Source organism: Phyllostomus hastatus, unplaced genomic scaffold (genome assembly GCF_019186645.2).
Source record: "Phyllostomus hastatus isolate PE091 unplaced genomic scaffold, TTU_PhHast_1.1 phas_scaffold_78, whole genome shotgun sequence".
Taxonomy (NCBI): domain Eukaryota; kingdom Metazoa; phylum Chordata; class Mammalia; order Chiroptera; family Phyllostomidae; genus Phyllostomus; species Phyllostomus hastatus.
Window position 1 is genome coordinate 65187667 of NW_025334041.1, and position 24076 is coordinate 65211742.

The 24076-nt window shown below is 39.6% G+C and overlaps 1 protein-coding gene across 5 annotated transcripts in view; it reads right to left on the reverse strand.

The window, feature by feature from the left end:
* Positions 1–24076, reverse strand: part of NPHP1 (nephrocystin 1) — a 77671-nt gene that overhangs the window by 18370 nt on the left and 35225 nt on the right. For 4 of the 5 annotated variants that reach the window (XM_045828258.1, XM_045828259.1, XM_045828260.1 and 1 more), the window contains 6 exons: positions 19882–20010; positions 12309–12383; positions 8758–8868; positions 6282–6364; positions 3815–3891; positions 2923–3022 (listed from right to left, as the gene is read on the reverse strand). In XM_045828258.1, coding sequence (XP_045684214.1) covers positions 2923–3022; positions 3815–3891; positions 6282–6364; positions 8758–8868; positions 12309–12383; positions 19882–20010 — 575 coding nt within the window. The remainder of the gene's footprint in view (positions 1–2922; positions 3023–3814; positions 3892–6281; positions 6365–8757; positions 8869–12308; positions 12384–19881; positions 20011–24076) is intronic. The other variant, XM_045828257.1, reaches the window with a different exon arrangement.

Here is a 24076-nt window from a genome sequence, read left to right on the forward strand (position 1 = left end):
TGAACTAAAGAACAATTTACAGGGAAACAACAGTAGAACAGATGAAGGCGAGAATCAAATCAATGATTTGGAACATAAGGAAACAAAACACAAACAATCAGAATGACAAGAAGAAAAGAGAGTCCCAAAAAATGAGGATGGTGCAAGCAGAGTGTGGGATGACTTTAAGCAATCCATCATGCACCTCATAGGGGTGCCAAAGGAGAAGAGAAAGAACAAGAAATTGGTAATCTATTTGAAAAAAAATAATGAAAGAAAATATCCTTAATGTGATGCAGGAAATAGACATGCAAGTCCAGGAAGCACAGAGAGTACCAAACAAGATGGATGCAAAGAGGTCCACACCAAGATACATTATAATTAAAATGCCCAAGCTTGAAGATAAAGGGAGAATATGAAGAGCACAAAAGGAAAAGAAGTTAGTTACCTACAGGGGAGTTCCCATAAGACTGTCAGCTGATTTCTCAAAAGAAACTTTGCAGGCTAGAAGGGGCTGGAAAGAAGTATTCAAAGTCACGAAGAGCAGGGGGCCCACAGCCAAGATTGCTCTACCCAGCAAAGCTATCATTTAGAATTAAAAGGCAGACAAAGAGTTTCCCAGACAAGAAATAACTTAAAGGAGTTCATCATCACCAGACCATTATTACAAGAAATGTTAAAGGGATTTAAGAAAAATAAGATCAAAATTATGAACAATGAAATAGCAATAAATCTATATCTATCAACAATTGGATCTAACAAAAAAACTAAGCAAACAAGAACAGAGATAGAATCATGGCTATGGAAAGCATTTTGATGGTTTCCAGACGGAGGGGATGTGGAGAATGGCTGAAGAAGTAAGGGGATTAAGAAGTACAAATCAGTAGTTACAGAATAGCCATGGGGATGGAAAGTACAGTATAGGAAATGGAGTAGCCAAAGAACTTATACACATGACTCTCAGACATGAGCAATGGTGGGGGGATTACCTGAGGGAGTGGGGCTTGAGCATGGAGGGTGGGGCAAAGGGGGAAAAAAATCAGGACAACTGTAATAGCATAATCAATAAAATATAATTTAGATTAAAAAAAGAAAAGAATAAAAGTCTCAATAGGTGTATTGCATCAAATGCATAGTACCTTGAAGGTGACTGAAGTTTAAACATGTAAGGATAAATACCCAGTTTTGTATACATAAATTCCAGGGCTTTTTGCTGGTGAGAGTATAAAATGGTGTTGTTATTTTGGAAAACAGTTTGGTAGCTACTCATAAAATAAACAAACACTAGATGCCCTAACAACCCCACTCCCAGGTGTCTGTACCCATGAGAAATGAAAACATACATCCACATATAAAGAATTCATATGCAACTATTTAGGGCAGTTTTATCCATAATTTCCCAAAATTAAAAACAACACAGATGTCCATCAACTAGCGAATGGATAGACACACTACAGGACATCTAGCCAATGAAGACAGGCGTGCCTTAATTTTACTGAGTTTTGTATAAATTGAAGGTTTGTGACCAACCTACATTGAGTGAATCTATTGGCCATTTTCCCAACAGGGTCATATAATGGTTAGCATTTTGAAATTAAGGTATGCACATTGTTTTTTAGACATATGTTATTGAACACTTAATAGAGTACAATATAGTGTGAACATAACTTTTATATACACTGGGAAACCAAAAAAAATCATGTGACTTGTTTTATTGCAGTACGTGCTTTATTGAGATGGTCTGAACCTAGGCTGTACTGTTTAAACAAAAAAGAACTACTAACACATGCACTGGCATGGATGAATCTGAAAACATGACACTGAGTGAAGGCCAGGCTTATAAAGCTACATACTGTATGATCCAATTTATAAGATATTCCAGAAAAGGCAAAACTGTTGGGAAAGAAAACAAAGGAATGATGGGCTGGGGCGCTGACAACAAACAAAGACAGAGAGGCAGAGACAACTGCTTAGAGTAATGGCCACTTTCTCTATGTTGCCTGTGGTGATAGTTACACAACTGTATACATTTGTTAAAACTCAAAGGGGAACTGTAAACTAAAGGAATAAACTAAATTACACCTCAGCAAGCAGAGTGTTAAAAAGTTCTCACCCTGACCAGTGTGGCTCAGTTGGACATTGTACCACAAAGCAAAAGGTTGCTGGTTCGATTCCTGGTCAGGGTACATGCCTGGGTTGCATGTTTGGTCCCCGGAGGGGGGGCACATATGAGAGGCAACCAATTGATTTTTTTCCCTCATGTCCATATTTCTCTCCTTGTCTTTTCCCCTCCCTTTCCCTGTCGAAAGAAAGGAAGGAAGGAAGGAAGGAAGGAAGGAAGGAAGGAAGGAAGGAAGGAAGGAAGGAAGGAAGGGAGGAAGGAAGGAAGGAAGGAAGGAAGAAGGAAAGGAAGAGGGAAAGAAAGAAAGAAAAAGATTTTTAAAAAATGTTCTCTGAAGATAAGCTCACGGATTGGTAAAACCACTTAGAAGTTTTCTACACTATTTCCAACCAAATCTATCCTTTGTGCTAACTAGTAAGTAGAAGAAAAAGCTAATCTGCCCTGACTAGTGTGGCTCAGTAGCTTGGGTGTTGTACCTCAAGCCAAAAGGTCACATGTTTGATTCCCAGTCAGGGCACTTGCCTGGGTTGTGGGCCAGGTCCCCAGTTGGGGGCATGTGAGAGGCAACTAATCAATGTTTCCCTCCCTCTCATTTGCCCTGCCTTCCCCTCCCTCTAAAAATAAATAACTAGAATCTTTAAAAAAAAAGAGTAAGGTAATCTGAACTTTATCACTATTCCATTTCCCTTTCCCTACTGATCTTTGGCAAACAAGTTAATGAGGAAATACAACCAACAACAGATCTCCACACAGGAGGAGAAGCTGAAAGCAGAGATGGTCGCACACAATGCATCCCCTAGACAGGTAGGAGCCGTACCAACCTCAGTAGGTCTCTCGATCTTCTGTTCAAAGACCTCAGTTTTACTAGAAGCTGCGGCTGCCTCCTCATTGTCATCATCTGATAGAAAACACTCCCAGGTGCTTAAAAAAGGTAATAAATGTAAAAAGTTTTCAGTGCTAGGGACAGTGTGCATAACAAAATAAAGTATTTTAATTTTAATTAAGAAAAACAAAGTATTACAACACAATAAAGTATTTTAGCACCAGTACCTGCCCCTGAAAGTTACATTGTTGTTGCTGGATTACAGAGAAAAAGGGGAAGTTTAAAAAAGCACCTCTGACTTTAGGTCAAACCACCTGCATCCCAGGCCCCCAACTCCTTCCTGTCCCAAGAAGGGGAGACTGGCACGGCTGGGACAGCAGCAGTGTCCTGAGTTGTGAAACAAGGCGGGGAGGTCTGAGCAGTGAACAGGGAGTTTCAACACTGTCGGGCTCTGAGCTGCACGAGGCAGGGACCACATCGGTCAGACTCTCCACTCCCACGGCCTGGGACCGTGCCTGGTCAGTGAACACATTAAATGGAGGTGCTCAATATTTCTGGAGGGCAGCTTGGAATATGCAGCACAACTTCAAATGTCTACACCATTTGACTAGCGATAGACAATCTCTGAGTTAGCCTGCTTATTAACGTAGCTCAGTGTTCAATGAGAAGGAGCAGATGAGGGCCCTCATACTTCCTCATTACCTAGGGTAGAGTCTCATATGTGCTACCAAGAAAATAGGCACACGGATAAAATAACTAAGATTTTAATATTGAATGATTTTTTAAGCAAATTTACTATTTGCATATTAGAATTCAGCTATCTTCTCTGATGCCTCTTGTGTTTGCTTGATCTCAAAGGAAAAGAAGGAAGTGACCAGTAAGAGCTATACCTCTTCTGGATACTGACGGGTCCACTTCTACACCTTTTTCAGCAGGGGTGCCACCATTCAGGAAGAGCTCGTAAGTCCTAAAAAGAGTGGTAGGCTGTGATGGACACTTTGAAACACTGGAGTCGCAAGTCAATTATTTTTTAGCACAGACACACCCATAGATATTTTATTTCTTTCATTGATCATCGAGAATGAAAGTTAATCCTTCCATGGGGCATCATCTCAGTAAATAAAGTCTCTTTCTTTCTTAACTATTAACAGTAGAAATATATCTTACCACATTAACATGAGAAAGATTATTGATGTCATTAAAATATTTTGCCTCCAATAACTTATTTAAAATGATTTTTTAAACATTTTAAATCATCATTTGAATTAAAGCCATTATGATTTTATATTATTTTTAAAATATAAAAGTTACATGTAGCCCTGGCTGGTGTGGCTCAGTGGACTGAGTGCCAGCCTGCAAGCCAAAAGATTGCCAATTTGATTCCCAGGCAGGGCACATGCCTGGGTTTCTGGCCCTGTCCCCAGTTGGGGGCCTGTGAGAGGCAACCAATCAATGTATCTCTTGCACATTGATGTTTCTCTCCCTCTTCTTCTGTCTCCCTTCCCCTCTCTCTAAAAGTGAATAAATAAAATATTTTATTTATTTATTTATTTATTTATTTATTTTTAGAGCGAGGGGAAAGGCGAGAGAGAGGGAGAGAAACATCAATGTGTGGTTGCCTCTCGTGTGCCCCCTACTGGGGATGTGGCCCACAACCCAGGCATGTTCCCTGACTGGGAACCGAATCAGTGACCCTTTGGTTCACAGGTCAACGCTCAATCCAGTGAGCCACACCAGCCAGGGTTGAATAAATAAAATCTTTTTTAAAAACGTTACATGTAGATTGTTGTAAAAAGTTTGAATGGCGTAGAAATAATAAGTAAAAAATGAAAGCTACCTCCCTCCCATCCCCCCTAGTTTGGTAGCCCCTGGCCCTATCTTTTCTTATGCAAATGCAAACAGATACATACAGCAGTTAATCTCAAACTGAACACTCTGTCTTTTCAAGTTGCAAACTACTGAAGTGTAGAAAACAGAAGGTAAAAGCCCTCTTTAACCCCACTGCTCCAGCTCCCCACTCCTTGTTCCTGGGGGCAGCCTCTGGGACCCATTCACACAAACCCACCACATATGCACAGTTTTCATGAACTGAAGTAGAGTCACAGTGTACATACTATTCTGCTACTCACTTTTTTCATATAATAATATACACTGGAAATGTTTCTGTATCAACCCACAGGCCTCTGCCTCATTTAAGAAAATAGCTGTGACTTCACTTTAGAAAAGATTGAGTAGACATACCTTTCCCTCCAACTAAGTACAACTAAAACTCTGAACATTATTAAAACCCCAAACCCCAAAATCACAATTAGGTTGGGCTTCTACACCTTCTTAGGGGGTAGGAATAGGGGTGATAAAGTGCCCCACCCCCCTCTGCTGTATGACACTGGACGACTGGTGGAGTCGCGAGTTCCACCCCTGTCCTGTGGTAAGGGTGTCCTGTCCACCCTGTGGCTTCAGTGGAGGTGGAGGAGGAAGCGTTACCTGAATTAAACCTTCGGGGCTAGAAACTATGACAACCCCCCATTCTAATATTGGAGGAAACTGCAGCTTGATTACAAAGACACAGGGGAACTAGAGCCCTGAACTTTACGCAAATCTGGGTCTTCATCCTCCTCCTCCTGACTGCGCAACTGCATCTCTGTGTGAATTTCCTGTTTATATCCTGGACTTGGATTTCTGTGTGTATGCCCATTTTAAAATTTAAACTGTCTTCTCAATTTTTGAGGGCTCTTTTTATATTAGGGATAGTAATCTCCTGTTATGTATACACAGGGTATGGCAAAAGTAGGTTTACAGTTGTTCATACAGAAAATAATACAGTAATAAATAATACAAGAATAAATTCTGTTTCACACACTCACACTGTAAACTAATTTGCCCCACACTCCATTGTAAATATTCACTACCAGTTTGCCTTTGGTCCTAAGTTTGAAGCCTGCCTGCCCAGGCTGCCATGCCAGCCCCACTGTGCCACCTGCGGAAGGGAGGCAGCGCCACACAGGGCCAGGGACCCCGACCTCCCTTTCGCTTCCCCTTCTTGGAGGGAACTGGGTTCTGTGTCGGCACTGTGAAAATTGCTAATTCCAGAGGAAGTTACTGAAGAACATTCTCAGCAGACAGTGGATACAAACATCCTTTATAATCCCTTTGCTACGTGTCACTTCTTCCTAGCATGAGACTGTACGTGCTGTTTACACACGCTACCTAAAGGAACATTAAAATCAACATTAAACCCCTCTCCCCACAAGTTAGTGAAATGTTAATAGATGCATTCTACAAACCTGAGCTATCTATATTCTAAAAAATGAATTTCTGCAAAATTACTTATTTGGAAAGAATATACAGCCAACTTACTTTGCTGGAATAGGAATTCCACTGGCATCAAAAAGTTTAAGAAACACCCAGCCACAACTTAATTCTCCTCTTTCACCAGTTGACTAGGAAATAAAAAAAGCAGATGAAACAATGTCTGAAGCAGTACAATTTATAAGCACATACCAGGTCCTTTTAAAGGAAAAACTTAGTATTCACTTTAGACTAAAAGCTCTTCACAAGAAAATGAAGTGAAGCACAGCAGAGTCCCTGTACCTGCAGACCACCTGGTGATGTGCAAATCCTGTCAAGTTAAATTATTCTTGAAAATCCCTAGACCTGATTGACGATGTGGCAGCTGTTGCTCAAGTCTCTTGAGTGATGTGTGTGATAGAATGCACCCAGATCACATCAACACCACATGAGGCCATGAAGCCTTGTTTCCCTGACAGATAAACGAGCAAGTTGAATCATTCAAGGGTCTTTCTGCTCAGAACTTTGCCCACCTGTCAACAGTCAGAGGCCACTGGGGCTCACACAGGGGACACATTCTCTCCTGTCCTACCCACACAACAGATACAGAGGAATCTGCCTTAGAGAAATGCAAGGATGGTGTAACACCATCAGTGTAAGAACAGTGGGCTCTCTGGGTTACCACAAGGGCTAGTGTCCATGGAACACTTTTCAAGCTGTTAGACTACAGAAGCGGATAATTAATATTACAGACCCACATTCACTGGTTCAATAGTTTATATGATGTTAAGTTAATCCAAGTTTCTGGAGTTCCCTTTAAAAATCACCACTCTCCCAGACCCCTTAATTTGAACCCACATTCACAAGGATAAATAACCCATTACGACAGAAACCACTGTGGTGGAATGCCACCAAAAATTTTCTACCACTTCCTGCAAAGTCCCATCCTTTCCATATTTTCATTTTTTTCAAAGCACTGGCATTCATTCAAGCTATAAATATAAACAAATACACTTTTATTTATTTATTTTTATTTTTCCCCACTCAATATTTCCCCCCTTTTTTTCACTACTATGAGAACATTAATATTTTTTCATGGATGGAAGGGCAATATGCTGGCTAAAAAATACTTCCTTTCCAGATATTTTTTCAGCTAGAGATGGCCATATGTCCCAGCCACTATTGAGATACAGATGAAAATTTCTGAGTGGGGCCTCAGGAAAATCTTTTTAATAGGAATACATTAGTTTGTTTTACTTTTTTCACTTTCTAACTGTTAGTCATGTTTAGGATCATAAGTAATAGCTGCTGAACTGTGGCACACTTCATCTAGGTATAATTTATCTATTATCTGGCAGATAACCTCTAGAACTTGAGTTATGGCGTTGTTGCCACTGTTGGTTTCAGTAAATATTGAGGCTGTTTTGCTTCTTTGAAAGGGTTCTTTCTTTTGGTCACAAATCATTAGACAGTAATAAGCCTTTCTGGTGCTACTCAGTGATGACACTTTTTTTCCCTTTTACATTCTCACACACCATACCTGGCAACCACCAATCTGTTATCTGTATCTTTGAGATTATTTTTTGTTATTTTTAGATTCCACATATGAGTGAAATCATATGGTATTTGCCTTTCTCTGTGTTATTTCACTTAGCATAATGTCCTTGAGGACAATCTATGTTTTTGCAAATATCAAGATTTAATTCTTCTTTATGGCTGAATAACATCCCATTGTATATACAGGGTCTGACACAAATAACGCCTTTTTTTTAATTTCAAAATCTTTTATCACAAAATCATAAGCATGAAATTATGTAATATAACAATATCCCACTCAAACACACCATATGACATTTTAGGTGAAATGTTCAAGTTAAAACTATAAATTATTACACTCATATTACTACCCTACCAACCACACTCAGGCAGGCGTTACTTCTGCTGGACCCTGTATGTACCACATCTTCTTTATCCAGCCATCTGTTGATGAACACTTAAGTTGTTTCCATATCTTGACCATTGTAAATAATGCTGCAATAAACATAGTGATAGATTCATCTTTTCGAATTAGTGTTTTGGATTTCTTCGGATTAAATACCCAGAAGTTAAACTGCTGAGTCATATGGTAATTTGATTTTTAATTTTTTGAGGACCTTCCATATTGTTTTCCACAGAGGCTGCACCAATTTACAATCCCACCAACGACAACTACAAGAGGGTTCCCTTTTCTCCACATCCTCGCCAACACTTCTTACTTCTTGTCTTTTTTATAACAGCCACTTGAACAGTGTGAGGTGATAGTTTGTGGTTCTGATTTGCATTTCCCCAGTGATTAGTGATGATGAACATCTTCTACACTTTAATATTAAATGCTACTGCATAAGCGGCACATTTAGAAAATTTAAATCACTACCATTCCCATTCCTCAAGGACTAAAATTCTATTACACACAAAAATATCAATTATTTTACTTGTAAATACAGGCTTAAAAAACTTTTTTAACTGATATAATACATTAGAAAGCTTTTTCTTTCAACTAACATACATTGCGAATATAAGAAATTCCAAGTTCAAATAATATTCCAAGATCTGGAGATGAAGAATTGGACCTGATAAAACAATCACCATCAAGCAAGCATGGCAAGGTGCCGGTAACCTGAAACAATAAGAAAACCAATGTTACCAATAAAAATTAAAACTGGGAGGGAGGTTTCGGCCCCATTCACCTGTACGCAGCTTATGCTTTTGCACCACCATAAAGGTCTTTTTAAAGGAAACAAAAAGCAGATGGACTAGACTTATCTACACCAATGATTTGAAATTTAAAACTTTAACTTTGTTTTAAAGGGAAATACTTTTAACTTACCTTCTCCTTAGAGAGGTTAAGTAAAACAAATACTATGCCTAGGTCCCCAGAGGTGTGACAAAAATCATCTGCATATATAAGACCTTTATACTAACCACAGTTCTTTGTAAACAGAACTAACATTAAAGACTTCATGCACACACATCGGTCACCTTTCCTGAGGCGTGCCCTGTAAATTCCCCTTTCCTTTACCTTTTGCTCATTCCATTCCCTCTCCCAGAACAACCACATCCCTCTTTCCTGCCTATAAAATCCCATCCATCCTTTAAGGTCTCGTTTCTCTTTCACAAAACCTTCCTGCACCTACAATTAATTTCACATCCCTCTGTGCTTCCACAGCACTTGGAATACCGTAACTGTTACATGTTACCATTGAGACGGTTATCAACAACACCTACCCCATGGGGTACCCCAAGGATTACATGAGATAATGCACATGGTTAGAGCTCCATAAATAAAGGCACTGTTACCATATGTGTATAGGTTTCTTCTCTAGTACCATTTAAGTTCCCACAATACCTAGAAAGAATGCCTCACACCTAACAACAGATGCTTAATTTCATTCAACAAAGTAATATATACTTATTATTTATCCTTCCAAAAAGTTCAACTTTATGGCTGAAAAAACATCAGAAAATTCTACCCCAACACTTCACACACTGATGTCATATCAGAATGGTGAGGTGTTGTGCCAAAATATAAGCAGCAAGATGCTCAGGGGGTAACGGGATTCCAGGAGCTGTGTGCTAGGCGTATGTGGACACACAGCCCCCAAGCACAGTGGCCAGGCCTCCTCTACAGCTGGTGCCCTCTCGCTGAACCTCTGTCTTGTTTTATGATCCTTTGATCTTTTTTCATTTTTAGTCTTTACCCTAGGATATGTTTATTGATTTTAGAGATGGGGTGCAGAAAGAGAGAAAAACACAGATGTGAGAAACATCAATCAGCTATCTCTTGTACATGTCCCATCTGGAGATCAAACACGCAACTGAGGTATGTGCCCTGACAATGGATCAAACCCACAATATTTTTGGTGAGTGGGATGATGCCCCAACCAACTGAGCCACCCAGACAGGGCTTGGCTCACAATCTTTTGATACCATGAGAAGTTAATAACCATTCTTAGGTGCAGTGACACATAGGAACTAGTGTGGCAGGGGAGTAAATACTAAAGCAATGATAACTTGGAGGAAGAAAAAAATAAAGTAAAACTACAGACAACTAATCAAAAGAACGTAGACATTATAGAAATAAAACATGACAACAATGCAATAAATGATCCTAAATATGGTTATACATACATGTACATATATTTAGAGAGAAAGAAAGGGAAAAGGAGGCCTGACAGCTGTCTGCTGGGAGCTGGGCTGGCCCCACAGCGAGGCCAAGGCTTCTTCTACTGAATGTAAACCATTCCACAGAACACCAGCATCAGAAAAGACTTCTCTATGACGAGGATGGAGCAAGACAGAGACAGGACCACTTTATAACTGTGTCTAAGCACAGATAAAACAGACACACACAGAAAACAAACCACAAAAATGATCAAATATGGCACTCTTCCAGCTAAAATCAATGACTGCTGTTCCTTTACCAGAGTTTTAAGCTCACTTGTTCCTTCTGCATCCCAGATAAACTTACTAAGATACCAAATTATAGAATTGCTCCACTTTCTGAGAGCATACAATTCAAAGCTTCACTAGACACTCAAAATTCTAACACAGCCCTGGCTGGTATGGCTCAGTGGATTGAGCACCAGCCTGCTAACCAAAGGGTCACAGGTTCAATTCCCAGTCAGGACACTGCCTGGGTTGCAGGCCAGGTCCCCAGTAGTGGGTGTTCAAAAGGCAACCACACACTGATATTTCTCTCCCTTTCTTTCACCCTCCCTTCCCTTCTCTCTAAAAATAAGTAAATAGCCCCTGGCTCATGTGGCTCAGTGGATTGAGTGCCTGCCTGTGAACCAGGGAGTCACTGGTTCCATCCTTGGTCTGAGGCATGTGCCTGGGTTGTGGGCCAGGTCCCTGGTGGGGGGTGCACAGGAAGCAATTGCATGTTGATGTTTCCCTCCCTCTCTTTCTCCCTCCCTTCCTCTCTCTAAAAATAAATAAAATCTTTTAAAAAATAAAAATAAGTAAATAACCTGGCTGGTGTAGTTCAGTGGATGGAGCATGGGCTGCAAACCAAAGTGTCCCAGGTTCGATTCCCAGCCAGGGTACATGCCTGGGTTGCAGGCCATAACCCCCAGCAACCACACATTGATGTTTCTCTCTCTCTCTCTCTCTATCTCCCTCCCTTCCCTCTCTAAAAAATAAATAAATAAAATCTAAAAAAAAATAAGTAAATAAAACCTTTTTAAAAAAACCTAACACCAGGCCTAATCCCATAACAAGCCCTTCCTAACATCTCTTTCCTGATTCCGCATGTTGAATAGTCTCTCTTACTGCAAGAAGCACCAATAAACACAACTTAAACTACAAAAAAAAAAAAAAAACATAAGACATCTTTGTCTTCACTGGCCCCTATGTGTTGACTCAGTGGTCTGGAAACACCCAGCCTCACTCTGGGCCTGTCTGTCCCAGTCTGGACCGTCTCTGGGTGCCATGCATGTCCCAGTCCCCTAGGTGTCGCCCTTGATTTTATCTACAGAAAGCACAGCTCTCATTAACACAGTGGGAGACTTCACTTTTTAAAAATGTTTCCTAAATGTTATCTTGTTTCCATTTTTCATCAGAGGGCATTTTTTAGAAAGGAACCCTGAAATCTGCTGAATGAGATGATTCATAGGAATTATAACTTTGTTAATTCAGAAGTTTAAGTAATTTTTCTCAAAATTTCAAAGAACATGAAATAACCTAATAATTCAAAGTGACTACATACCATATTTTTCGGACTATGAGACACACTTTCCCTCTCCTCCAAATTTGGGAGGAATAATGGTTGTTAATGCTGCTGTTGAGTTCTGTTTACATTTACATTGGTGAAATATTATATTATTTATGTTATTAAATATTTTACCATATTTTTTGCTTCAAAATTTTTTTTCCTATTTTCCATCTCTAAAACCTAGGTGCCTCTTATGGTCTGAAAATATGGTATATTCTGTGCTAAATATAACTATGTCATTTCATAAATACTCTTTGACAATCCCACCTTAGAGATTAATTATACAACACTTAACAGGGCAAAGAAATTCATGTTTCATTCCAGCCACTCAGCAGATGACTCACCTGGGGAGAAAAGGTCCATGTTTTGGGCTTTTTAGGTTGCCATGTGGCTCTGACTGTATGAATGTTGCTTAGAACCTGAAATGAGAGTTTGCCATTTGAAAGCATGTAGAAAGCTCTCTGAAACATCACCGCTTCCACACCCTGAACACTTACCAGTGACTGTGCTGTGTGGAGCAGGGGCAGAGGGGATCTTTCAGCTCTTACTCTGTGCAATTCTGCCATTTCTTTTAACACCAAGTACATACATAACTTTTTCAATGATTAACAAAAACAAGTCTTAAAGCACTTGTTTATAAAACAAAATAGGAACGAATAAAATAAATTGAGACTCTGATCTTTGCACTTACAACAAATTGTATTACATGAAATAATTAATATCTGAGCTAGGTTTACCAAAAAAGTAGGTGAAATTTCAGGTACCAATGGCCTTTTAAGAAACATGACCTGTAACAGCATTTCACATGTAGTGTTTTACCTTGCTCCTAACACAGCCAGGGTGAATAACTCTCACACATATTTCTGTCTTCTTCAAGATCGCTAGGCCCATAAATTACACTCTTCCTGCAATTTATCTCACAAAATGCTACTGCAGAAGTTAATCCCACAATATACATAAAACAATGAAACACAAAAGGAGCCAAAACTATGAAGAAGAGTTCAAATTCTGTAAAGTTATGGCCAAAATTGACGTCTTCAAAAGAACAGGTGACAATTTTTATTTTCAATAAAAATATTTTAGTATAGCACTTCTAAAACTAAGCATTAAAACTAATTAGAAGTTATCCCAAACATGTCATCTTAGGTCAAATTTAATTCACTGCCCTGTAAGTCCCTAGTGGTAGGCAGCTAGGAGTGTCTTATGGTCAGCCAAGTGATTTTTCCACATCAGAAAGTCCCTATTTCCTTCAACACCTAATATATATGAATGTATTTAAACTATCCCAAAAATAACACATTTTCAAACTGGACTCCTGGAATACAAACTCCTTCTAATTATTACCTAGTTTTCAATGTGAGACTGCATTTTATTTGCTATAATGTCCCAGAAGAAGGGAGAGTTTGAAGCTGAAAAGTATCAGAGAAAATAATGGCTGAAAAATCCCCAAATCTGTCAAAACATACAAACTACATATTTAAGAAGATGAATAAAGCCCAAACAAGATAAACCCAAGAAATTTATGCCATGGTTTATTTATCACAAACTTTTGAAAACTAACCACAAATATCTCAAAAGCAGCAAGAGAGAAACACCAGCTCAATTAGCTGATGAGGGAACAATTCTAACGGCAGTGGATTCTTGTCGAAAATCACAGAAACCAGAAGAAAATGGCACCATATTTGTCAAGTGCCAAAGAAAAGAATCACCAACCCAGAATTCTATCTCCAGTGAAAACATCCCTCAGAAATGAGGAGTAAACAGAAACATTCTCAGATAAAGGAAAACTAAGAGAGTCAGCAGCCAGAAGACCTACCCCAAAAGATGGTTAAAGAAGTTCTCTAAGCAGGAAAGACTCAATAAAAGAAGGAATCTTTGTTTATTAGGAAGGAAGGAAGAACAGAAAGAGTAAAAATAAGAGTATAACAGATTTTCTCTTGAGGTTTCTAAGTTATGCTTGATCGTTGAAGCAAAAATTATAAAACTGTGTGATGTAGTTCTCATTGTATGGAAGGGAAGTGGTTACAGCGACATTAGAAAGGAGACAGATGAACAACAATTAAAGGGTGGTGAGGGTTCTATTCATGACTCACACTGGAATAGAGACTCTACAAGACTGTGGTGAGTTACTTGTGTACAGCTAACACCTGGAGCAACCACTAAAACGCTGCACAGAGAGATCCGCTCCACAGCACTACAGATAATTCAGAAGAGACTGAGAAAATATTTCCAAGAAACACGCACCAAGGCAGGAAAAAGACACAGATGAATGAAAAGAGAAGAGTTACAGAAAGAAAATCAATCCCAGCAGACTAACAGTTGCAGACTCCTCTTAGCATCTGCCCCCTTTTAGATACTTTTTGATGACTTCAGATAGTTGCTTTTTGTATATCCCCCAGAATTTACAGTTGTCACCACTGAGCGAGTTGTTCTAAGAGAAGATTACTCAGCTATTGTTAGAAGCAAACAATGTCTTGTTAATGAGGTTCACAAAAATGCTTTTTATTTGTAACTAGGCTTAGATTTACTGAAGAAGCACTCTTTTAAGTGGATAGCATCAGTATTTGTTCTAACTTCTCAATCGGGAAAGTTGGCATAAATTAATTTCATAAATTCTATTATTTTTGTGTAAAATAACTTCTATTATTCTGAATAAAGTTCCAATCTTCATTTTAGGTTCTCATAGATGAGAACAGGAAAAGGTATAGTGAAAAGTCCAAAACCACACCCCAGGGCAAGAAGGCAGTTACATCTTTTCTTGGTCACTGATGACACCTACTGGCTCATTTACAACAGCGGTAAGGACTGTGCCGAGTGTGGAAATGAGGCAGGGTCCCTGTAACACAAGTTCATTTATTTACTCCCAGTTCAGGTGAAAGGACGGCATTTTTTTCATGCCGCCAGTTAGAAGTATACTCAGGATAAGCAAGCGAAACCCACAAACTCCTCCAGACCTGATCTGCTTTCATTGTTCCCAACCTGACTGAATGTCACCGCCACAGAGACCCCACTCTCCTTAACCTGCCATATCTGATCCGTCACCAAATAGTGCTGGTTTTACCTCCATCTCTACCTCCACTTCCCTAGAGTCACCATCATCATCTCTCCCACACCTACCATGCTCACTCAGTAAATCACGCTCACTCAGTAAATCACACTCACACTGACCCTAGGTGTGTGCCAGATGAAGAAAATGAGAGCAAGGTCAAGAACTTTGGTAAGCATCCCACACTCGGCAGTCAGTGGAGACAAGGTTAATCCCAGGCAGGCTGGCTCCGGTTTTGTTTTCCTGAAGGTGACACTTGCTGCCCATTCACCACCACAACATGCCAGAGCTCCCAAATGGTCTTCTTATGTCCCTTCTGCCCCTCAAATCCAGCTCAAGAGGAGCTAGACATCTTCCCAAAATATAAATCTAAATCATGTCACTTCTAGTAATTTTCCTGTTTTAGCATAAAGACAAAACTCCTACCCCACAGCCTACAATGTCCTACATGATACTCCTTCCTGCCAACTCCCATTTCACCCCATTCTGCACTTCCCCTCACTCTCTCCACTCAGCCACAGTGGCCACCCGCTTCCCAAGTCCTTTCCCACTGCGGCCTTCACCTGCACTGCTCCTTTGGCAAGGTGCACGCTTCCCTTTCATTGTGCCTTGCAAAGTCCTGTTCACCCCTCAGATTTCAACTCAAGCATCAGCTCCTCAGGAGAAAGTCTGGCCATTCACTTGGGAATTGTCTCAGTGCTATCAGCACAGCTTCAGCCAACATCCCACAGATTATATGCTACATTTTCATGTTTTGCTCAGTTCAAAATCTTTTCTAATTTCCCTTAAAATTTCCTTTTAAACCTTTGATTATTTAGAAATCTGTTGTTTCATTTCCAAGTATTTAAGAATTTTTCCAGTTATCTTTCTGTTCCTGATTTCTAATTTAATTCTATAGGATCAAAGACCACACATTGCATGACTTGAATCCTTTTAATTGTTCAGAATCATCTCTCTTGCTGAATGTTCCATATGCACTTAAAAGACATGTAGTTTACTATTTTGGGGTGCAGTGTTGTACAAGTGTCAGAGCCAGTTTGTTGATGGTGTTATTTAGTACTCTCATGTGCTTACTAAATTTCTGTCTGACTGTTGCATAGATTACTGAGAGAGAAGTGTTAAAGTTTCCAACTATAACTGTGGCTCTGCCCATTTCTCCCTTCAATTCTATCAGTATTTACTTCACGTATTTTGAAGTTATTGATGTTAGGTGAATACACATTTAGGACCATAGCATGTTCTTGGTGAATTGTCTCTTTTATCATGCAGTGTACATATAGATTGCCAATTTCTTGTTCTTTCTCTTCTCCTTTGGCACCCCTATGAGGTGCATGATGGATTGCTTAAAGTCATCCCACACTCTGCTTGCACCATCCTCATTTTTTGGGACTCTCTTTTCTTCTTGTCATTCTGATTGTTTGTGTTTTGTTTCCTTATGTTCCAAATCATTGATTTGATTCTCGCCTTCATCTGTTCTACTGTTGTTTCCCTGTAAATTGTTCTTTAGTTCAGTTAGTATATACTTTGTTTCTGACCGGGTCTTTTTGATGCTACTGACGTCCTCACTAAGTTCCTTGAGCATCCTTATAACCAGTGTTTTGAACTCTGCATCTGATAGCTTGCTTATCTCCACTTCGTTTAGCTCTTTTTTCTGGAGTTTTGATCTGTTCTTCATTTGGGTCATGTTTCTTTGTCTTCTTGTTTTGGCAGCCTCCCTGTGTCTGTTTCTATGTATTAGGGAGAGCCACTTTGACTCCATGTCTTGGTAGTGTAGCCTAATGTAGTAGGTGTCCTGTAGGGTCCAGTGGCACAGCCTCCCCTATCACCCAAGCTGGGAACTCGAGGTGTGCCCTTCGTGTGGGCTGAGTACACTCTTTTCTTATAGTTGAGCCTTGGTTGCTGTTGGCAGATCAATGGGAGGGATTTACCCAGGTCAGTCAGCTGCAAGGATTGGCTGTGACCACTTACCACCAGCCTCCCTCCCCCATAGAGGGTCAGCTGTGCAGGGGCAGGGAGGTGGTGCTCCAACATGGTCTGTAGGTGTCCACTGATGCACTGGCTCTGGGGTTTCCTGGTGGTGCAGGCCAAGATCAGCCCCCCATCTCTGTTTTGCCTGGGGCACCCTGTCTGAGAAGTAAAGCAATCTGAGATGGCTGCTACTTTTGCTGGGCTTAGAGATTTCCAGACAAAGCCAAGCTGTGAATCTAGGCTGCTAGTTCTAGGCCTTGGGCTCACAAGGCCAGCTGTTCCTTGTTTGAGAGGATTTAGGATATTGTAAAGCATATGAGCCAAGACCATTCATTTGGAAAAGCAGTTTGAATGGGCCCCGTAAGTTGGGTGGGACAAAGTCTCTAGGGATCTCCAAGACCAGTCAGTGTTAGGTTGGCAGAATCTTAGCTATGGCACCAGTGTGCAGGCTTTGTGGGAGGAGGACCCAGAAAAGGGACAATGGCCTCTGTTCACCTTGATGCCAGGCACCTCAGCCTCTCCCTCTATGCCACTGGTGCCCCTCAAGCCACCACCCTGTTGCCTGAGCCCAGAAGGAGTGAGCATGAGTAGGTGAGTCCGTGTGTGGGTTCTTTAAGAGGAATTGCTTGGGGCTCTAGAAGTTTCTTCCACCAACTCAATCCCCACTGCTTTTTGCAGCCAGAAGTTGTGTGGACTTATTTTCCTGGCACTGGAACCCTGGGCTAGAGGGCCTGGTGTGGGGCTGTCTCCTTGCTCCCAATATATCCCTCCCAAATTTTTATCTACCACAAATGGATGTTGTACAAGCCAGTTCTGCATCTGCGTCCCTCCTACCAGTCTGGATGGATGTGGTTTCTTTAATTCTGTACTTGTCAGACTTCCATTCAACTTGATTTCTGTTAGTTCTGAGCGATGGTTATTTAATATCTTAGTTGTAATTTTGTTGTGGTTGTGCAAAGAGGCGAGCCATGTCTGACTATGCCACCATCTTGGCAGGAAGTCTGCTTTTGCCCTTTTACAAAACTGAGTTGTAGTTTTTATTTCTTGACATCATTGACTTGTTCCTGATTTTAGGGTACAAGTGTTCAATATTTCACCATTAAGTATGATTATGCTAGCTTTAGTTTTCTCTTGTTGACCTTTACCAATTTAAGGACACTCCCTTTTGTTCCTAGTGTGCTGAGATTTTTTTTTTAATTAATAAATGGTCAAATACTTTTTCTACATCTATTGAGATAACCACACAGTTTTTCTTCTTTAGCTCTGTTAATATGGCAAATTACAATGATCTATTTTCAAGTGTTAAATGTTGGTTACACAGGTGTGTACATTAGAATTCCTGGAATTCAAATCCAATATCCCCCAATTAGTCATGATATTCAATGTGCTAATATTTTGTTAAGGATTTTAGTTTCAATATTCATGAGGGATACCAGTCTTATAATTTTTTCTCTTGTAATATCTAGTCATATTTTGGCATCATGTTTTTCCTGACTTTATAAAATGAGTGGGAAGCATTTCTTCCTCATGTTCAGAAGAATTTGTCTACTGTTCATATTATATCTTCCTTAAATGTTTGGAGGAACTCACCAGTGAAGCCATCTGGGCCTAGAGTTTTCCTCATTGGAAGGTTTGTAATTAAAGTTTCAATATTTTTAACAAAGGTTATTTAAATTTTCTTTTTTTAATGTCAGCTTCAGTAAATTGTGGTTTTCGAAGAATTTTCATGGTGTCAAATTTATTGGTGTAAAGAGGTTTACAACATCCCCTTACTGTCCTTTTAATGTCTGCAGGATCTGGTGAGGTTCCATATCCAACAAATGATATTGACCATTTGTTTTCTTTCTCTCTCCCTTTTTAAAATGTCTTGATCAGTTTTACTAGGTAGGCATCTCTCAATCTTACCAATCTTTTCAAAGAATGAACTTTTGCTTCCCTAATTTTCTCTTTTGTTCATTTTCTACCATATTTTTCAGACCATAAGATGCACCTAGGTTTTAGAGGAGGAAAATAGGGAAAAAAATTTTGAAGCAAAAAATGTGGTAAAATATTTAATAACATAAATAACATAATATTTCACCAATGTAAATGCAACCAGAACTCAACAACAGCATTAACAACCATTATTCCTCCCAAATTTGGAGGGGGAAAGGTGCATGTTATAGTCCAAAAAATATGGTATTTTATTAATTGCTACTCTTATCTTCATTATTTTCTCCATTTTACTTTCTTCTGAATTAACTCACTCTTCCTTTCCTAGCCTCTTCATTTGGTAGCTTAGATCACCAATCTTAAATCTTCCTTCTTGTCTAGTAGTATATGCAAGTAAAGCTATAAATTTCCACCTAAGCACTATTTAAGCTATTATAAGAAATCAATTTATTTTTTAGAAGTCATTCAAGGTTTTTGGTACTGGGTATAAAATACTCTCTTAGGAGTCATGGAGGAGTCAAGTGGAGAAGGACACAAGGAAACTTTGTGAGGGTAATGTTCCACATCCTGACTGGGGTGTTGGCTATACAGGGATATACAGTTGTCAGAAATGCTACTCTATGCACTGAAGACCTGAGCTGTACAATAGTAGAAGACAGGTATCAATACCTTTTGTAGGTAAAATTCTAAGGCTCAGAGGAGTTAACTATGATATATAAGTGAACATCACATACCTAGCAATGGAAATAGCCAGAAGATAAGCCTATGTCATCAGAACTCATGTGGTTTGTGTTTTACCATATGTTATTTTATATATATATACACATACATACACATTCATATATACACCTATACATATAGAGAAAAAGACACAGAGGCAGGCAGACCCCATGCAGTACATGTTTCACACATGCTGTTAACAAACTGTTTTCCATCTTGACGTGAACCGACGTGCTCCTCAGCAAGCTCACCTTACTACCATCGAACAGACAGAGGCGCACGTGTCTGCTGAGAACCTGGATGCTCCCTCCGGGGACAGGAATCATTTTGCAGCTCCAGAGGGTCAGAATCAATGAAACACGGCTTGGTCTTGACCTAATCTGAGAGAAAAATGAGCTATAAAAAAGGTTTACTTTTGTGACTTAAAAAATGGATTTATTTTCAAAGTATCCTTTATAAACACTTAAGAAAATACACATAAAATAAAAAGAATAAAAGAAAAAAATTAAACACAAATATACACCCATAAGTATCAATAGTTACTTATAAGTTAATCTAATTAACTTGAGTCAAATTAATTTAAATTTAATTTTTCAAGTTAATATAATTAACTTAAGTCAAATTAATTTAAATTTAATTTTTCAGGTACACTTTTAGGTAAAATTTTCAGGTACATTTTAAATAAATATTTATATTTAAAATATTTGCATTTTGGGGTAAATGCATAAGAATTGTGATAAAAAAAAAACAACCAGTCCATACAATCAGATAAAATGTGTGACCTGACCATGGAATCATGTACTCCAGGTTCCTTCACACAGTCCCTCCTCCACAGTGTGGATTAGAGTAGATGGTCACAGCAACATTCACAGCATCCTGTCAGCTCCTCCTTCCTTTGCTTTCAAGCACTTATCTACATTGTCCCTTGGCTTCTCATACAAATGTTTTGACAAGAGAAAATGCAAGAATGTACTGACCACTGGATGTGGCTGTTCAGTTCTACTTCACAAGTCTAGTTCAGAATGTCAATAAATTGGCATTCTTGTTTCTAATATCATAACATCTTCAATTTTTAAAAAGATTTTATTTGTTTTTATTTTTTTAAGGATTTTATTTATTTATTTTTAGAGAAGGGGGAAGGGAGGGAGAAAGAGAGAAATGGCCTGCAACCCAGGCATGTGCCCGGATTGGGAATCAACGCACAACCTCTTGGTTTGCAGGCCAGTGCTCAATCCACTGAGCCACACCAGCCAGGGTTACTATTTATTTTTAGAGAGAGAGGAAAGGAGGGAGCAAGAAAGGGAAAGAAACATGGATGTGCAAGAGAAACATCAACTCGTTACCTCTCGCATATCTCCAACCAAGCACCTGGCCCACAACCCAGGTATGTGCCCCAACTGGGAATCAAGCCAGAGACCTTTTGGTCTCTGGAATGACGTCCAACCCACTGAGCCACACCAGTCAGGGCAAACATCATCAATTCTTCACATTCTGCTTTATGGTCAGGGTACTTCCTTTTAAATGGCTTATAATATTAAAGAAATAAGACAACAATTAAAAGCCTGTTACCTTTTCAACTTAAGAAATGAGACATGAATATTTAGCTCTCTGGGTACAAGTTCATAAATTAGTTGCCATTTATTCTAGTACTAGCACACTAAACAGACCAAATACACTATCTTTGTTGACTTGAAATAAAAGATACTTAATACAAAAAAGGTTCCAGGCAATGCTTAGTTTGAGAGGAAAAAGGGCACAACAATTCTGTACATACCCTGAACACAAAACCTGACCACACTGGGTCCTTTCATTCTTTCCCTGAAGTTCTGGGGGAGGGGAGACAAAAAAGTGGAAGGTAAACAGGAAAGGGAGTGATGTGCACCAATGCAATGCAGATCTGCTAAAAAGTTTGAGAGCAGACTTAAATATCAAGAGTATTTCCTACTTCAAATACTGGGGATACAGTAATCCTTTACTCCAAGCTGTCCCCACAAAAGTATATTCAGAAAGTACTCATTCCTACATAATTAAAATAATATTATTTCTACTACTACTACTAATGATGATGATACTAGCTAATATTTCCTGAGTTATTATCATGAGCCAGGCACTGTTATCTGCCTTTCACACATATAATTCTCACAATAACACTATGTGGAAACTATTATTATTATTCCCTTTTCACAGATGAAGAAATTGAGACAAATAGTGATTCAGATAAGTACAGTTTCCTTTGTAACAATGGGAGAAGAGAGCAGTGGAGAAAAGGAACAAAGTCACAAACCCAAGTTTTGTCTTAACAATGAAACTATCACTGCATATTTCAAAATCACAAACAGAAACCATTTCTTTGTTTTCCATAATGCATTAATTAATTTATGTTATTGGTATATTTGCAATCATAACACAATCTGGAAAAGTTGTAACTTAGGGGGTACTTCTGACCAAGATGGGGGCATAGAGAGATACACTTTGCCTCCCTGCACAAACAAAAGACAACAAAAAATTTAAAAACAAAAAATAACCAGAATTGCCAGAAAATCAAACTGTATGGAAGTCCGACAACCAAGGAGTTAAAGAAGAAACATTCATCCAGGCTGGTAGGAGGGGTGAAGACAGGTAGCCGGGGTAGAGAGGACTTGAGGCAAGGTGGTGGCTGGAGGACTAGAGCAGGCAAAGCGGCAGCTGGCAAACTGGGCAGTCACACATTTGCATGAGGATAAACTGGGAGGAACAACTGGGGAGTGAGACAGACTGCACAACCCAGGGTTCCAGAAAAATAAAGCCTCAATACCTCTGACTAAAAACCTGTGCAGGTTGCGGCAGTGGGAGAAAATCCCAGCCTCACAGAACAGTTTGTTGGAGAGACCCACAGGGACCTAGAATGTACACAAGCCCACCCACAGGGAATCAGCACCAGAAGCGCCCAATTTGCTTGTGGGTTGTGGGAGAAGTGACTGAAAGCCAGTGAGAGCTGAGCAAGCAGCATCATTCCCTCTTTGACCCCTCCCCCACATACAGGGCCACAATGCAGCAAAGTGGATTGCCCTACCCTGGCGAATACCTAAGGCCCTGCCCCTTCCTTTATAAAAGGCACCAAGATTTGGGCCATATTTTTTTTAAGATTTTATTTATTTATTTTTAGAGAGGGAATGGAGGGAGAAAGAGAGAGAGAGAGAAACATCAATGTGAGGTTGCTGGGGGTCATGGCCTGCAACCCAGGCACGTACCCTGACTGGGAATCAAAATTGCAACACTTTGGTTCGCAGCCTGCACTCAATCCACCAAGCTACGCCAGCCAGGGTTTGCCATATTTTTTTATATGGCCCAAATGAAAGAGCAGATCAAAGCTCCAAAAATAGAACTAAGCAATGAAGACAGCCATCCAATCAGATGCAGAATTCAAAACACTAGTAATCAGGATGTTCACAGAAATGGTTGAGTATGGTCACAAAATAGAGGAAAAAGTGAAGGCTATGAAAAGTGAAATAAAGGAAAATGTACAGGGAACCAGCAGTAACAGGAAGAAAACTGGGACTGAAATCAATGATTTGGACCAGAAGGAAGAAATAAACATTCAACCAGAACATAATGGAGAAACAAGAACTCAAAAAAATGAAGAGAGGATTAGGAACCTCCAAGACAACTTTAAGCACTCTAACATCTGAATCAGAGGGGTACCAGAGGGAGAAGAACAAAAGCAAGAAATTTGAAAATTATTTGAAAAAATAATGAAGGAGAATCTCCCCAATCTGGCAAAAGAAATAGATTTCCAGGAAGTCCAGGAAGCTCAAAGAGTCCCAAAGAAATTGGACCCAAGGAGGAACACACCAAGGCACATCATCATTAAGTTACCCAAGATTAAAGATAAAAAGAGAACCTTAAAAGCAGCAAGAGGAAAGGAGAGTGACCTACAAAGGAGTTCCCATAACACACACTATCAGCTGATTTCTCAAAAGAAACCTTATTGGCAGGAAGGGTTGGAAAGAAGTATTCCAAGTCATGAAAGGCAAGGACCTACATCCAAGATTACTCTATCCTGCAAATTTATCATTTAGAATGAGGGGGCAGATAAAGTGCTTCCCAGATAAGGTAAAGTTCAGAGGAGTTCATCATCACCAAGTCCAGATTACAGGGTGTCAAACTCATTTTCATTGGGGGCCACATCAGCCTCACAGTTGCCTTCAAAGGGCTGAATGTAATTCCAACTCCTTAACAGTTAAGGAGTAGTTACATTTATACAGTCCTAAAATTATTTCAGCCCTTTGAAGGCAACCGCAAGGCTGATGTGGCCCCCAGTGAAAATGAGTTTGACACCCCTGCCCTATTATATGAAATGTTAAAGGGACTTATCTAAGAAAAAGATGATCAAAGCTACAAACAGTAAAATGACAACAAATGCACAACTATCAACAACTGAACCTAAAAGAAAAAAAGAAAAACAAA